The following is a 16,401-nucleotide window of genomic DNA, read 5'->3' as shown; positions in this document are numbered from 1 at the left end:
AAACTGCATAACTGTCTGCAGATGGCAGTCACGTGGGCATGCAGCGGAAGTGATCTTTGCTGTGAGGATCTTTCACTCTTGCTAAGAGACGCAGGGGATAGAAGATAAATCACCAAAGCCCTATGTGGAGTACACCTTCAGTTTTTCTTATTTCTTTGCACAGTGATGAACAAACACCAACAAAAGATTCTCAGAGCCCTGATGGCCAGAAGGAAGCAGAAGAGCAGACAAACGCTAAGTCTGCCACCCAGGTTTCCACAACAGCGGCCAAAGGGCCTTATGGCAAAACTTCTCAGCTTGATCAGGTTTGTGTTTTCTTCCCTTCGACTTTTCTGGCATCAGCTTTGTCAGAAGAGGGCCAGTGCAGGTGTCTTTCCAAACTGCCAGGTCGATTAAGGTTGTGAACATGAGTAAAAGCATCAGTTAATGCTTATCTTAGCTGTGATAACTGATGGAGTGCTGCTTAGCTTTTTCTGGTCCCAAAATAAAGTAGCATGTCTTTATCTAGATGTGAGGGGGTAAGAACTCACCTTGGTTACTGTGGCTCAAGTGACATGTCTTAACTTGGTTCTTCTGCCTGTCCATTCCTATAACAGAATGAAGCCATTCTGGTGTCCGTTATGTTTTATAGTGGCACAGGGTAAATAGCACCCTGTTGGCCCACACATTTCCTGATTTTTTTTTTTATATCATGACCTGGCTTTCTTTAATACAAACAGTATCGTATCAGCTTGCTTCTGACTTCTCAGGTAGACAAATTTTCTACAGACCGTGTAGCGTTCATCAGTTTGACCTTTTTGGTTTTTGGATTACCCTGTAATAAAGGAAGACTGGCAACTAACTCAGTTCATATCTGCTTCAGTCTTTTTTTTTTTCCCATGAGTAAAAGCTGCTGTTGGCTTTGTCTGAAAATTTCAGGGAAACACTTTCTCCTGACGCCAGTAAGAGCGAAGATAGATCTTGAATTTGTTTTCATTGCACTTTTTCTCTGTGTAAAGATCATGTAGCCTTCCATGGTTAGATGCTACATTGAGCCTAGGGAAAAACAGTGCAGTGGACTAAACTCTGAAATTTGGATGTGTGAATTCTTAAAGTTGTACAACTGTCAGTACATGAAATGGAGATGTCCTTGCCCTCTTTTTGCATACAGATTTATATCATATACAAGGTAGTAGAAAACAGTGCATCTGAAAGTTGCCAGCCTTACTTTTGTTGTAAGGTTGTTTACCCTGGTCTTGTGTTTGATCCAATAGGATCGGGGTCCAGCACAGCCCTCTATACACGACAGAGGCGGTCCCGTTCATCCCAAATCTATTCTACCACCGGTAAGAAAGATTAGGATTGTCCTTATTTTCTTGAGTTAAATTCTTTAATGTGATAGCAGAGGGAGTTAGACTAGGAAAAGTAAACATGCTTCGCATAGGGATAAGCCTTCTCTGTAACAAGTGATGTAGAACCTAGGGCCAAGTAGGAGTGGGACCTCAACACAACCACACTGCAAACTGTGTAAAGTAGCCCCATCTTGAGAGTGGCATATGAAATACATGCAAACTTCCAGTGGTTTTGATTATTCAGTGTTTGTGTGGGGACTGGAGAGGACAGGGATGTGGGGAGGTTGTTTAAGGGCTGAATGTGGCCAAGCATTGGCTGCATGCCCAGGCAGACAGGGAGATGAAGTTCCAAGTGAAGTGTGGAGGTAGCAGCTTCTTACCTATTTTCAACAGTCCTTTTTAAAATTGCTGTTATCCTATGATAACCTTGAATTTCTTTGGCTCCTTGGGGGACTTTGAATTGTCCCAAACAGGCAGTAACCAAATCTAAAAGGTTTTTGTCATCTTCGTAGTCACTTTGCCATTAGCAATGATATGGAGCAGTGACATGAGCCCAGCTGAATCTTTTCTTCTCCTTTCTGAGATCAGGTTGCATGGGTTGTAACTGGAGCAGGAGGGTGGGGTCTTGGTTTGTCTCTCAAATGTCACTTAAAAAGTGCAATCCAAACACATCCGTTGGCTATAGTTAAAATGTAGTATTTCACCTAGCTGTTCTATATAATATGTGCTCTACCTGACTTAGTGATTTTAATATCGCAGCATCCCCCTCCTCCTGATCGCACGATAGGACCTGGAAGGCAGGGACCCTTTCCCCCTAAACCAGTACCAGATGAAGATGAAATATGGAAACAGAGGAGAAGACAACAATCAGAGATATCTGCTGCAGTTGAGCGAGCCCGTAAACGACGAGAAGAGGAAGAAAGAAGAATGGAAGAACAAAGAAAAGCAGCTTGTGCAGAAAAGCTGAAACGGTTAAATGAGAAATTTGGCTGTATGACAAAACCCTCCCGAGAAGACCCTCTGAAAGAACGAGAGAGGGAAAGGGAGAGAGAGAGGGAAAGGGAAAGAGAAAGAGAAAGGGAGCGGGAGCGGGAAAGGGAGAGAGAGAGGGAGAGAGAACGGGAAAGAGAAAAGGAGAGGGAGAGGGAAAGGGAAAAGGAAAAAGAGAGGGAAAGGGAGAGGGAGAGGGAAAAAGAAAAAGAAGAAAAAGAAAAACTGGAGAAAGCAAAAGAGCAAGAAAAGGAGAATGAGAAAGAAAAGGAGGTGGAGACAGAAGAGAAAGAAAAGGATGAGAAAGAAGAGGAGAAACCAGCACATGAGGCTCCTGAGCCTGTAGAACCTGTGGCAACACCTGCAGTAGAAAAACAAGAAAGTGAAAGCAGGAATAACAAGGAAGAAAAAGGTATGCTTGCACACAAGTAGGAGTTGTCTTTCTTAAAGCTGAGACACAGAGCATAGTAGTAATCTAAGAGTCTAATTTGAATACCTAATTAAGTGCATCTAGAGCACTTATTTTCCTGGCACATTACAGTTGCTGACTCTGTCCTTTGAGCTAGACCTGTTTGGCAAGCTCATCAAAACGTTAAAGGAAAAAATTGGTTCTATGATTTAGGCTGGACATAGAAGAACGCAGAAAAAGTAAAAGGCTTGCTTTCTTCTTGCTAAAAGAGGGTCAGCAATTCATGTTGCCAAGAAGCAACATAAATCATTTCAGCTATTCTGTTCTTTAAGCAAGCCTAGAGAAGTAGATGTGAAGAGCACATGTTTAAACTTAGTACATTTTTTGTAGTGGAGCTTGAAGGCAACAGGAAAACTGTTATTAAGCATAGTCTAACAGTTTCCTAAGCTTTAAATGGATAAAAGTGATTGGGAAACTGAACTTTGATTCATAAATAAGTTGATTCACATTTAATATGGTAGCATTGATACAGAACTTCTTAAATCACAGTATTGCAACAGAAATGACAGCTGATTGCACAGCTTGAGTTTAAAAGGGATGCTGAGAGATGTATTAATGACAATATTTTGAGGTGCTGTTCTTAACTTTTTTGCATGTCTGCTTTGAAAACTAAGACTGTGAGGTTTGAGAAAGGTTATTCATTTTAGAGAGGTCCTTTATTTGATGCTCTGGTTAACGTGAAATCATTGTAGTTTTCAGATGCACTTGTCTCACATCTGTTTGGTTTTGGTTTGGTTTGTTTTTCCAGAAGATCAACCAGTCTTTACCCGACAAGACAGTGGTCGGAATGAGAAAGAGAATTCACAGGTGACTCATGAGAGTGAGCCAGATTCAGGATCTCAGCCTCGTCCTGCTGTTTCCTCAGGCTATTCTAAACAGTTCCAGAAATCACTACCGCCAAGATTTCAGAGGCAGCAGGTAACTAACTAGTTCACTAAAATGTCTTTCTGCCTCATTCTAAATAAGAATGTGACTGTAGGAGTTCTATTTAAAAGTCCAAGGTGTTGGCTTTCAGCTTCTATAATATCTGTTGTATTGGCAGAATTTGCTTTGCAGTAAGCACTTCTCATCACTTGCAAAGTGTATAAGGGAGGAGAAGACGAGAGGCTTTTAAAACTGGCTGCTTTTTGCATCGATTGCTGGAAGTAGAGCATTGCCCTGTGGATTCTTTTGGAATCTGCTGTCTAATGATCATTGTTTTTGCAGCTCTTCTTTAAAGGGCATGACACTTGTGAATGTAATTTGCGCTCAGTTCCTATGGTCTGAAGAGCACTTGTTATTCACGACATGCACAAAGTGTAGATTGTTCTATATCTCAGCCAAACACTAGTAAAACTGTAGTTATTCTAAATTGTCCAGCCTTTTTTCCCCCCCTCCTTTTCTCCTTGTTCATCCTGATTCATATTTGTAATTAATTTTCAGGATGCTTAGTATCCCAGAGGTGACTGCACTTGTTGTTTCTAAGGTTTATTAATTCTGCTCAAGTCTTAATCTTTAAAAAAAAAAAAATAATCTTGTAATACTATTTTCTATCATTCAGGAACAGATGAAGCAACAGCAGTGGCAGCAACAGCAGCAAGGTGTACTTCCGCAGTCTGCTCCCTCCCAGCCCTCTAGTGGCCCTGTACCTCCTCCCCAGCATAGACCCCTTTACCAGCCAATGCAGCCACATCCTCAGCATTTAGCTTCAATGGGCTTTGATCCCCGGTGGCTAATGATGCAGTCTTACATGGACCCACGAATGATGTCAGGGAGGCCTGCAATGGATATGCCTCCAATTCATCCAGGTAAAATCTGGCACCACGTTTGACTGTTGAACTTTCTCAGTTTTGAAATAGATGTCTTTCCTTAACCTGTGTCTAGTAATTGTAAATGGGTAAGTTTTATTTAAAAAAAAAAAAAACTACATTATTTGAGACTAAGTAGATTTTAGTGATACTAGGAGAATGATACAGTCATACGTCAACGTATATCTTTGACTAGAAGGTAAAATCACAGCTTTCTCCCGTATCAAGGCATGTTAGTGACAGGGCTGTATTCAAAATGTAAGACTTGGCTGCAGATGTTAAAGCTGGCATGAGTTGGGTCGTTACACTATAAAAATGGTATATTTAACCATTTATCTCTCATGGTAGCACTTGGTACCACTTTATTTAAAAAAATATATATATTTTTATCTTATGTACTAGCTAGCACCTTCAGAATCTTGTTATATTTCTGTTTTCAGATTCCTGGCGCTAAAAGTCCTTTTTAACTTTTAGAGTGTCCATCTGACTTGCAATTAGAAAAGCTAAATTCTTTAAAATGTAAATAACAAAATAGGACCTGTAGTCCTTAACAGGGTACCATAAAACACTTGTATGTACACTCGCCATGCCTTTGCTGTTCAGATCTTGCAGCAGAAACTTCATCCACAAGTTTACAGATGTACAGGCCTGGTTCTTTCCGTGATAGTGGAAGCAGACAGCTTTTCTTTTGGTTGTTACTGAGGGTAAGGGTGGTGAATATGACTTAATCATTCTGAAGTCAGCTGGCAGTGAAAAAACATTTGGTTCCAGCAACAGAAGGTACAGAGAAAAGATAGGAGAGAGAATAGTGCTTCTCAGGACCCCCTGATACTCTTTGTGTTTTATGAGCTAGGTCTCTTTGATAATGTTAAAATGGTTTCAATTGTTGAAATTAAATCTGTCACAGGAATTATGCCTCCCAAACCACTGATGAGAAGAGACCAGATAGAAGGATCAGCAGCTAGTTCGGATTCATTTGAGCATATAGCTCGCTCAGCAAGAGAGCACGCTGTTCCTCTGTCAGAGCCCCGCATGATGTGGGGGTCAGACCCGTACCCCCATGCAGAACCTCAGCAAGCTAGTTCTCCTCCCAAAGTGTTAGAAGAGCCTGACAGCTTGAGGTAAGCCTGAATTAGCTACTCTTGCCACTTCTGAGCAATATGTGATAACGCACTTAGCTATGTAATTTGTATTGTAAAATACTTCTTAAACTGTAAATTCTGACCAAGTTATTGCTGCTTTTCACACAAAACTTTAAAAGGAGTTGTGGCTGGAGGGACACAATGTACTTGGCACTCTCGTATAAGAAATTCCTGCTCTAGAGTAGGGTGTAGAAGGGCATTTTACCCCTTTTTTGGGATCCTTAACCTAATTTGATGAATGGTGATTGCCATAATATTGTAAATTTTCAGTTTTGTGGAATGCTGCTTCAGTATTGTATCCTGTCCTTCATCTGCTTTCCTTCTTCCACATACAAGAGAGCTTCTGTCTGATATATGTTAGTTTCAAAAGTGATGTGTTAAGTACAAGTGGTATAAACTGAGACAGTCCCTTTGGACCTTTGCTGCATGCTGAGCGGTCAGGAAGGCTTCCTGTACATCTTCAAAATATCTCCCAAATAAGTTTCTTTGCTGTACTGTGGCCTGCGTGATACTTAGTGATGTTAGCCTGCTAACCTGGAGGCTTGCTTTAAAGTACAGGTATAGCCATTAATACATTCCTAAAGCGAACTGTACATTTGACATTGAATTTTTAACCGGGGTAGAATAAAATGGGTCTCCATAAAAATAGCAGACACTGAAATTGACTATCTTATGTTTCCTGAAGCTGACAGAAATCCTTCATGCAAACAGAAAATTATTTAGGCAAATATTTATCAATAAGAACTTTTCCCCCACTGTGACATTTTTAATTGCCTTTTCTTAGGTCCGAGGCACACTTGGAGCAAGAACGAGTTGCTGTTCCCTCTGCAGCTTATCCTGTAGAACACAACCAGTTGGACTCTCATCCAAAGACAGACTTTTTCAGAGAATCGGGAGAGGCTGAGGTACAAAAGTTCCCAAGCAGGCCTTTGGAAGATGTACAGCCTCTACAAACTGACACATCTAACACTGCAGTTAATTTTGAAGGAGTTGATGAGAATGTTTCACGCAGCTCTCCAGAAGAACTTGTACCTGTGGGGGAAAGTCATTCTTCATTAAAGAGAAGCATTTCCCATGGTTCAAGTCATTCTCTAAAATCAGAAGAACAGAGGAATGAGACAACAGCAAATATCCCTAAATTGATTAACAGGTCTGTTGAGTCAAAGGAGATAATTGAGAGAATTGAGGTTAAGCCAAAAAAAGAAGTTTTGATCAATAATAGAACAACAGAAGGACCAAAACCTGAAAAAACCTTCAAACCTAAGTCTGAAACAAGATGGGGCCCTAGGCCAGGTTATGGCAGGAGAGAAGAAGGTAGTGATAGACCAGTAAGAAGATCGGGTCCTATTAAGAAACCGGTGCTTAGAGATATGAAAGAAGAGCGTGAGCAGAGAGAGGAGCGTGAGCAGAGGAAGGAGAAAGAAGGAGAAAAGATTGCTAATGAAAAACTGAGCAAGTCTGAAAAAAGTGACAAAAAGGAAGCACCTCAAGTGCCAGTGCCTCAGGCTGAGCCAGAGACGTCTGCCTCTAGCAGTGCACCTCTGGCTAAGAAGATAGCCCAGGATGCTGCTCCGACGCCAGCCAGCCCGGAGAACAGTCAGCCTGAGACCGTGGTTAAAGTTCCAGTTCAGCCATCCACGCCTCCAGTCCCCCAGCAGCTCCCAGCTGCCCAGCCTGCTGCTCCCCAGCTGCCCCCTGCCATACCGCAGCAGCCGCCTGCTCAGCCTGCAGCGCAGCAGCAGCCACAAGTTCAGCAGCCAGCTACCGCGGTGAAGGAAGAAAAGCAGACAGAGAAGGTAGTTAGCAAGGAGGTTGTGGAGAAACCACGCTTAGAAACCAGACCAGTAAAAAGAGAGCCTGGCTTACCACCTAGGACATACTGGAAGGAGGCTAGGGATAGAGACTGGTTCCCAGATCAGGGATACAGAGGCAGAGGTCGTGGGGAGTATTATTCCAGAGGTCGTAGCTACAGAGGTTCTTACGGAGGACGTGGTCGGGGCAGCAGAGGCCATAACAGGGAGTACCCACACTACAGAGATACTAAGCCTAGATCAGACCATGTACCTTCAGGGCCTGTTAGGCAGAGAGAAGAGAGTGAAACTCGCAGTGAGAGTTCTGACTTTGAAGTAATTCCAAAACGGCGGCGACAGCATGGTTCGGAGACTGACTCTGACAGTGAAGTTCATGAAAGTGCGAGTGACACTCTGCTTTCAGACAAGGACAGCCTAATCAAAGGCAAGCACCCAAAAAGAGAGGAGAGAACCGATGGCAAGAAACCTATGAAGCCACTGTCATTCAAACCTGAAAACAATATCAGAGTAGACAATAGATCTCTAGAAAAAAACTATATAAGAGATGATGAGAATAAACCCAAACCAGGGTTTCTTCCTAAGGGAGAGCCTTCTAGACGAGGCAGAGGGGGGATGTATAGACGTGGTGGTAGGGATCCTGGTGGGCGTCCTCCACGTCCATCCACAATAAGGAGACCAGCCTACAGAGACAATCAGTGGAACCCTAGACAAACAGAGATCATTAAAACAGAAGACGGGGAGCCTCCAAGGAGAAATGAACATTACGGTCCTATACCCATTGATAAAAGACCTCCAAAATTTGAGAGGAAGTTTGATCCAACCAGAGAGAGGCCACGAAGACAAAGGCCTGCTCGGCCTCCAAGGCAAGATAAGCCACCACGCTTCAGGCGGCTAAAAGAGAGAGAGGCTGCGTCCAAGATAAATGAGGCAGTAACCAGCTCATCAACAAGTGCTACAGTCAGTAACGCAGGTAACGAGCCCTCCAACGCTGCTCTGGAAGTTTCAGGAAGTAAGACACCAGACTTGTCCAACCAGAATTCCTCAGACCAGGCAAATGAAGAGTGGGAAACAGCCTCAGAAAGCAGCGACTTCAATGAGAGGCGTGAGAGGGATGAGAAGAAAACAGCAGATGTAGCAGCACAGGTGGCTGCAAAAGCAGGAGAAAACACTGGAGCTCCTAAAAGGGAAATAGCCAAGAGAAGTTTCTCTAGTCAGCGGCCTGGCATAGACCGTCAAAACCGACGTGGCAACAATGGGCCAGCTAAGCCGGGAAGGAACTTCTCAGGGCCTAGGAGTGAAAGGCGCAGTGGTCCTCCACCCCGAAGTGGAAAAAGAGGGTAAGTACCAGGTTCTGGAAGGAAGCAGACATAGCTGGGGTTGTGTTGTCCTCTTGTGGTTTGCATATGCACCTGTGTCTGTGTACTTTCTGTATTTATTTGTTTGCAGACACTTAGAAAATGGAGTTAAGAGTAGAGTATTCCTATGCATGCACGATGTTAAACAAGCCTGATTAAAAAAATGTACCCCTGTTTCTCAGGGTATGTTTACCAAAGTTTGGGTGCAAGCTGGAATGTTAATGTGAGCACTTTTGCAGGTTAATAATGTTGCAGCATTGCATTTGGCTCGCTGTATTTAAATCAATCATCTAACATAGAGAAGCATGTTGAGAAATGCTTGCCATTGAGAATAAACTTTGTTTCCCCATATGGTAAATTTGATTGGAACTTGATAATTATCTAGTGTCACTGCTTGCCCACTCTAATCTCTGGATTAAAAATATTAAGGCTTTCTTTGGACTAGTCACTTAAATATGATGTGGAAGCAAAGGCTGGGTTTCCCAGGTGCCACAGCAAAGCCAGAATGCTGGTTTCTGACTACTGGCTTCAAAGAGCTTTTGGCCTGTGAAACTTCTATATTTTTACCCTTTTTACATTTGCTCACGTTACATACTGTAAGCTTCCATTCTTTTATTTTTTTTTTTTACTTTTTCCAGAGAAGGCTTCACTAGAGTTCTGAACTGCGTACCTGTTGAGTTTTTGGTGTCTCTACCTTGACTGAGGCAGAGCTCACCTTAAAATTAAATTAGGTACTTTTTTTTTGTGATTTTTTTTTTGGCAGCAAACATTGGATATGTCTCCAAAACAGCTTTTGCTGTTTAGCTTCTGCTTGTTCAGTTGCTGAAAGTAAATGTCTGGAGCCTGCTAAGAAGTCGCACAATAGACACTCACAACCCTATAATGTGATTTGCATTAGGTTGTTAGTTCCTTCCTTCATTTGCTCTGGTGCTGGTCATTAATTTTCTTAATAGAATTTTGTTTCTTTCTAACACAGGCCATTTGAAGACCAGACAGCAACTGTGCCTGGTGTTGATCCCACCACCACCAACTCTTTGCATCAGGAAGAAGGAGGTGTTACTGCTGCAGGACAAAAGAGCACCAAGGATGCAAGTGGCAAAAAGAGAGAGGAACCTAAAGCTGGTCCAAAGAAGCCTAAGGAAAAAGTGGATGCCTTGTCTCAATTTGATCTTAATAATTATGCAAGTATGTATTGATAAGATACCATGCTAACAAGAATTTGATAGCTTTCCTGGATATAGTGTTGGTTGTTTAAAGCTTACAAAAGAGGAAAGATGATTTTTTAAACACTAGAATAATTGTGTACTTGAGCGTTGCCACCTTTGTCATATATTTAAGTAATGTGTACGCCTATAAAAGGTGGCATACCTCATTTTTTTGTACAGATGAGAGTAATATTGGTCTACCACCTAATCTTTACTCTGTCATTCAGACCATTTTCCACCACACTCTAATAATTTGCTTAACCTTCATAAGCAGATAGTGTATATCACTGAAACACAGCGAATATTCCAGAAGGTTGTTCATTATTTTAAATTGTATTGTTTTAAGCAGTTTTAGTTCTTAGTTCCTGGAGAGTCTGGTACAGGAAGCTCCAGATTTTCAGTTTATAAATATCAATTTCCTGTCTTCAAGTTCACCAGTCTAAAGTTCTTGCACTTAGCAAGAAAAACCTTATCTTTATCGGGGCCATCATCTATATCTTCTTATGGGAAAATTGCTTCTACTCTAAAGTGATTTTTGCTTGGTGTATTTTACTGTGTGCTGCATGTGAAGCTGTTAAAACAGCAGCATCTACATCTTTCCTTTTTCCATAGGTGTTGTGATCATTGATGACCACCCTGAAGTGACAGTAGTCGAAGACTCCCAGTCTAACTTGAATGATGATGGTTTCACTGAAGTGGTGTCAAAGAAACAGCAGAAACGCTTGCAAGATGAAGAGCGCAGGAAGAAGGAAGAACAAACCGTGCAGGTACAAGGCACATTTGTAGCAAACATTTGTAATGCGAAAGACCTCCTTGTGATACTGAGAATGTTGTGAAGTGTGCAGAATCTTAATTCCAAGAAACTGTATTTTCATCCCTTAAAGATAACTAGATAGTTGTATTAATTTTATGTCCAGAATTTTAAATGAAACTCATTTTCACTGGAACATCTTAGCGTTCTGTACTTCTTGTTTGGGTCTTGTCGGGCAGGTGGAACTGGTAAACTGGAAACATCATTTCTTCATGCTTGTATAAATCTTTATCGTATTGCTCGTGTATCAGTTGATCCTAAGAGGAAAACGGATGAGAAGTAAATCATTGTTCCTCAGATGAGAAATAAATCACTGTTCATGTGGTTAAATACCCATTAAAAAGTTCATTTAAGACAGGCTTAACCAGTTTGCTTTTGCTGCTGTACAGCATATATACAGGCTATTAGCTGTAAGAGTAAAATTGGATTCCCACTTACAGGTTTGGACCAAAAAAGGATCAAGCGAAAAAGGTCGAGGTCAGAACTCCAAGCTGCCACCCAGATTTGCCAAAAAGCAGCAGCAACAGGCAGCAGCTGCAGCTGCGCAGCAGGCACAGGCTCAGGCACAAGCTCAGGCACAGTCTCCGTGTGCAGCGCAGACTCCGGGTCAGCCACAGGCTTCTGTTCAGCCTCAAAACCAGGCTGCAGGAGGGACGGCAGCCAGCACAGAATACACAGTGTCAGGCAAAGTTCTGCAGAACACCCAGGCTCACAATGGTCTAGGAACTGAGCTGTGGGAAAACAAGGTGCCTGCTACAGCAGTTCTAAATGACATCTCCAAAAAATGTAAGTATTGTAGTTACTGGACACTGATTGTCAGCTCCTTGTTGATGTCTTGCTCGTATCTGCGAAAGTATTTTGTACAGGGAGTAGAGGAGAGCTGTCCCAGGTGTAACACTGTAACCTAAGAATACCCCTGAAAAGAGATTTTTATGGAGTGACACTACTCAGTATTTTACGTTGTTGTCACGTTCTTGTCACCATTCAAAAAATGTGTTATTAGACTTGAGCAAGCTTCAAAATATGATGATCCCACTTAAGGAAACTACACAAGGAGTATATTGTTAACTGCTGAATAGGTTAAAAATTTCTGAACTAGAACTTGGGTAATCAATAAATCTATAATTTAATTCTCCTCAGTCAGTTGGTAACTTTAGTCAAATGCATTTGGCAACTTCAGGGTTTTTTCTTGTTTTAGTTGCTTGTTTTGGTTTGGATTTTTATTTTAAACTCTTTTCTTGGTTATCAGTGGGACCCATTAGTCCACCTCAGCCACCTTCAGTCAGTGCTTGGAACAAGCCTTTGACATCTTTTGGATCAGCTACATCTCCAGAGGTAAGGGTGAAAGGAAGAAAAGTACGCTTACCCAAATTATTTATCACTGGGATTGGGTACAGATTATCCATTTACTCAGGTGTCCCCATACTGAAACTAGTGTTTGTAGAATTCCGTGAAGTACGGAGATAGCACAGGAAGAGCACAGGACACAAGTTAGTGCTTTTATTGATTGCAAAACAGAAAAACCGTTCTTGTTAATCAAACCTCAGCCTTTCACAGATTCTGTTGATAGCTGCTATTCAGTGTATATTTTTAAGTTAAAATACTGTCTAGTTTGCATGTGAACACTTGGTACAGTTCAGTGACAGAGACAGGATGCCTCCAAGGAATCAAATTGGTTTTATGTCCCTGCTTTAAGCAGAGATGCAATAAGCCATAGATGGTTTCTAACCACAGTAGCTCTACTTATGCCCTGGAATTTGCATAGCTCTAAATGTTTTACTTTATAGTCCTGTGGTTTAGTTTTCTTGGGTTGTATTGGCATTCTTGACTTCATTGTTTTAAACTGTTAAGAGTGTCTTTAGTCTCTTACAACACCATTTTGACTGCATAAGGAGATGTATAAATCTTTAGTCTCCTATTGTTTCTCTTGAACATTAATTTTGAAGTATTAGGAGAATATTGTGAAAATGAATCTGGACATTTTTATATTGTACTTGTCTTTCTCCTCTACCAGTTCTTCTTGATCTTGTTTACTTATTTTTTTACTGCTTTTTCTTTTCTTCCTCCTCTTGAGCTCTTATAAACAGTAGGAAGTTGAGGAGGAGGGAATGTGCTTTCATACATTGTTTACTCCTCTTGCAAATCTGCTGCAGTCACAAATAATGCTTTTGCTGGCAGAAGGTAAAAGTATACTTGCTGTGGTGTTCAGCTGAATGTATTTGGTGCTCTTTTTTGAACCAGTGGCAATGTACTGATTTAAAAGTCTTTTGAAACATGTTAAATGCTTGCCTTTTAAATAGGGAACAAAGCCTGGGCAAGAAGGTGGAGTTGAGCTTGGCATAGAAACTATTCAGTTTGGAGCCCCAGCTTCCAGTGGCAGCGACAATGAAGTTGGCCCTGTGCTTTCTGAAAAGTCAACTGACAAGCTACCAGAACCAAAAGAACAAAGACAGAAGCAGCCACGGGCTGGACCCATCAAAGCACAAAAGGTAGAAGGTCATGTCTTAGAAATACAAACTTTTAAACTTAAATAGCAAAGAAATTCAGTCAAAAAGAGGTTACAAGTAGTTGATTTAAAAATAGAATAGAATACTCATTCAGTTAGGACTAGACCTATAAAAATTGCATTCCACATTTGTATTTCCTAAAATAATCAAGTGGTTCTTGGAGAGAAAATGAGGAAGTGCGTGTAAACAACATCCTCGCCTAGCAGAGGTCATCCATTGACAGTTTGGAGCAAGGGATGCGGCTAGAGCAGGGACATGGTTATGGCATTGTGATAGCTTTGTTTGGGAGAGTATGGAGGCAATAGGGTGTTTTTGTTTTGTAGCTTGGGTTTCTTGGTTTACTCCTGTGCTTGCTTTGCTCAGGCTTTCAGAGCAGTCTTGGCGCAGGGTATTTCTGTCCTGGCTCTGTCTCCAGTTTCAGTTTTTCCTGCCTGCCTTCTCCCCACGTACCACCACTCCCAACCAATGGCGGGTGCATGGTGCTCGTCTTGGTAATCCAGCTACAAAACTAAGCAAAGTAATACATCAAATTACTGGGAAAAAAGTGTTTTGGGGAAAGGGGAGAATGTTAGAGCCACTGATTAGAAGTCTCTAAGGCACAGATGTCTAGATAATTAATTTTTTGTAACTAATCCAGGAAGAGTGAATAGGTAATCAGACTTATCTCAATTAAAACGCTTCTCACGTCTCCTCCAGAGATTTAGGTACTCTAGTCAATCATCATCTTGTATTTCCATTGTTATGACTCACAAGGAGTAATACTTTCTCCTCCTGTCATTTAGATTACACTTAGTGATCTTTAAGATTATAGTAACTTACTTTTCTGTTAGCAATTTACCTTTTAAAGTGTGACCTTAAAGTGTCTGGAGGAATTTCTTCAGTTAGTTGTTATAGTAAAAAGTACTTGGAGTGAGGCATGTCTGATGATCCTGACTGCTGCATTGCAGAGCTTAGGCATTCACTTCTACAAGTGCTTTCTTCCTTCCCTCTGAAGGCATTTTCTAGTCTTTACTGGCCTCTCGAGGGTACCAAATACCTTAGGGAAACTCCTGCCCTCTCCAAAGCCCGAAAGCATCATATTTTAAAGGGTCTTCATCTACTCCTGAAACAGATGGCTTGTGTTTATAGAGCGAATACCAGCAGCTTCTGGTTTTCAAGTATCAAAGCTGAAGCAATAGGATTTTAGGGACCGCCTTTAAAGAATTTTTGTGCTGCTCTGTAGTGAGATGGGCTGAGTAGTCTCAGCCAGAAAAGATATACCTCTTTAAATAGAACATTCAAGTTCCCTGAGGTCCTTCATTCTGCTTTAATTCAGCTGCACAAGAAGGAACTACTGAATTACAGCAGCTACTTTAGCCATAGTGTTTACAATGTAAGGCAACACTTGAATGTGGGTGGTTTTTTTTTTTTTTTAATGGGTATTTCTTTAGTGCTCAGTCGCTAGGAAGAAATGTTGCCAATATGCATACATTGAAACATCAGTAAATAAAGGCAGAGTCTTTTATTCTAGTTCCCTGGAGCCCTGTAAAATTCTGAGACTCTGAAAATTAAAGTTACCTATATTTATATGAAGTCTTGTGGCTTCCTTACTTTTTTTGTGCTTGTAAGAAAAGTCAAAATCATTTTCTATCAATTTTAATTAGATCTTATGTTAGTTGAACTCTGCCACTGCATATAATATGTCTTGCTTGAAAACAGCGTTGGAGATTTGTAATGTTCAGAGGGGATGCATTTCACGTACTTAGTGCTAACTTATTCTCAGTTGGTTTATATATTAGAAAATACTTACCTGTTAGGAAAGCCTTGTTAGATTTAAATGAAATTATTTTAAGCATGTTGGAATATTCTTGTGGGGCAGGACGTATGGGGAAGACATAACTGACAAGTTAACGCTAACTTAGCTTCCAGACTTGAGTCCGGTAGAAAACAAAGAGTATAAGCCTGGTCCTATTGGGAAAGAGCGTTCTTTAAAGAACAGGAAGGTGAAGGATGCCCAACAGGGAGAGCCTGAGGGACAGGAGAAGCCATCTCCCACCTCTGTCAGAAGTCCAGAACCTGTCACTGCAAAGGAAACCAAAGCAACGAGTGAACTGAGTACGGAAATAGGAACAATGATATCTGTGTCTGCTCCAGAGTTCGGAACAAACACAAAGGTAAGAAAAACTTTGAGAAATTACAGAGTGCTATATGTAAAATAAGATTTCCATGATGTAATTAACATTTGGTTGCCTGCTGGTGGTAGTTATCTGGACAGCAGAGCCCACTGAATAGCAGATTTGAAACAAATAGGTACTGCTTGAATTTTAGCAGTTCTTTGGAAGTAGTATGGGGATGTGCCGTCTGTCATGCTCCTAGATTGGCTTGGAAAGTTTTAAACACTTCTGTTGTCTTTTGAACATGAAAACTGTCCGGATGCTTATCTTGCTGTGGAGAGTGACACTGGAGCCTGGTATAGGCAGATTCTGGGAACTCGCATCTTGAGCATTTTTCTGGTATATGCGAGATGAGAGCTTGAGTTTCAACAGAGAACTGCAGTGATGTGCCCAGCGGTTGGTTGAGTGCATGGATGACCTGAGGCTGTGAGTTAAGTGTTGTTCTGTGGGGGGGAAAAAAAAAATCTCTGAACTAGGAATACGCTAAAGCATTTGATGAGGCTTGTTCAGTTTATCCAAAGGCTCTGTATGTCAGTTCCTGTTGGCTTGGATATTGTCAAGGTATATCCCCTTGCAGGACCCCTTCAGGATATGCAGGACTCATGGTAGTTGTCTGCATGGAAGTCCTCTGACTTTTATCCAGTGAGGTGGTGACTTGCTGTCAGGGTTCATTGTTCTATAGCTCTGTTCTTGGCTGTGATGCATTGATAGCACTGCGTTGTTCAAAAGCTACCTATGGAGAGAGACTCGTGTTTGGCCTGTCTGGGGACTGTCTTCACTTATGGCAGCTGTGTGTCTCAAAGAACTGTGCGCGCTCTTTCTCAAATGTAAAGAAGCCTT

At 41.5% G+C, this 16,401-nt stretch overlaps 1 protein-coding gene across 5 annotated transcripts in view; it reads left to right on the top strand.

Annotated features, from left to right (window-relative positions):
- PRRC2C (proline rich coiled-coil 2C) overlaps window positions 1-16,401 on the top strand; it is a 70,330-nt gene that overhangs the window by 28,336 nt on the left and 25,593 nt on the right. For all 5 annotated transcript variants that reach the window (XM_083847671.1, XM_083847674.1, XM_083847673.1 and 2 more), the window contains 13 exons: window positions 164-305; window positions 1,254-1,325; window positions 2,091-2,733; window positions 3,539-3,708; window positions 4,331-4,577; window positions 5,485-5,698; window positions 6,504-8,867; window positions 9,862-10,070; window positions 10,703-10,857; window positions 11,342-11,687; window positions 12,151-12,236; window positions 13,202-13,390; window positions 15,310-15,561. In XM_083847671.1, the coding sequence (XP_083703797.1) occupies window positions 164-305; window positions 1,254-1,325; window positions 2,091-2,733; window positions 3,539-3,708; window positions 4,331-4,577; window positions 5,485-5,698; window positions 6,504-8,867; window positions 9,862-10,070; window positions 10,703-10,857; window positions 11,342-11,687; window positions 12,151-12,236; window positions 13,202-13,390; window positions 15,310-15,561 (5,089 nt within the window). The remainder of the gene's footprint in view (window positions 1-163; window positions 306-1,253; window positions 1,326-2,090; window positions 2,734-3,538; window positions 3,709-4,330; window positions 4,578-5,484; window positions 5,699-6,503; window positions 8,868-9,861; window positions 10,071-10,702; window positions 10,858-11,341; window positions 11,688-12,150; window positions 12,237-13,201; window positions 13,391-15,309; window positions 15,562-16,401) is intronic.

Source organism: Anser anser, assembly GCF_964211835.1.
Source record: "Anser anser genome assembly, chromosome: 8".
Taxonomy (NCBI): Eukaryota; Metazoa; Chordata; class Aves; order Anseriformes; family Anatidae; genus Anser; species Anser anser.
This window is presented reverse-complemented; position numbering and strand designations above follow the sequence as displayed.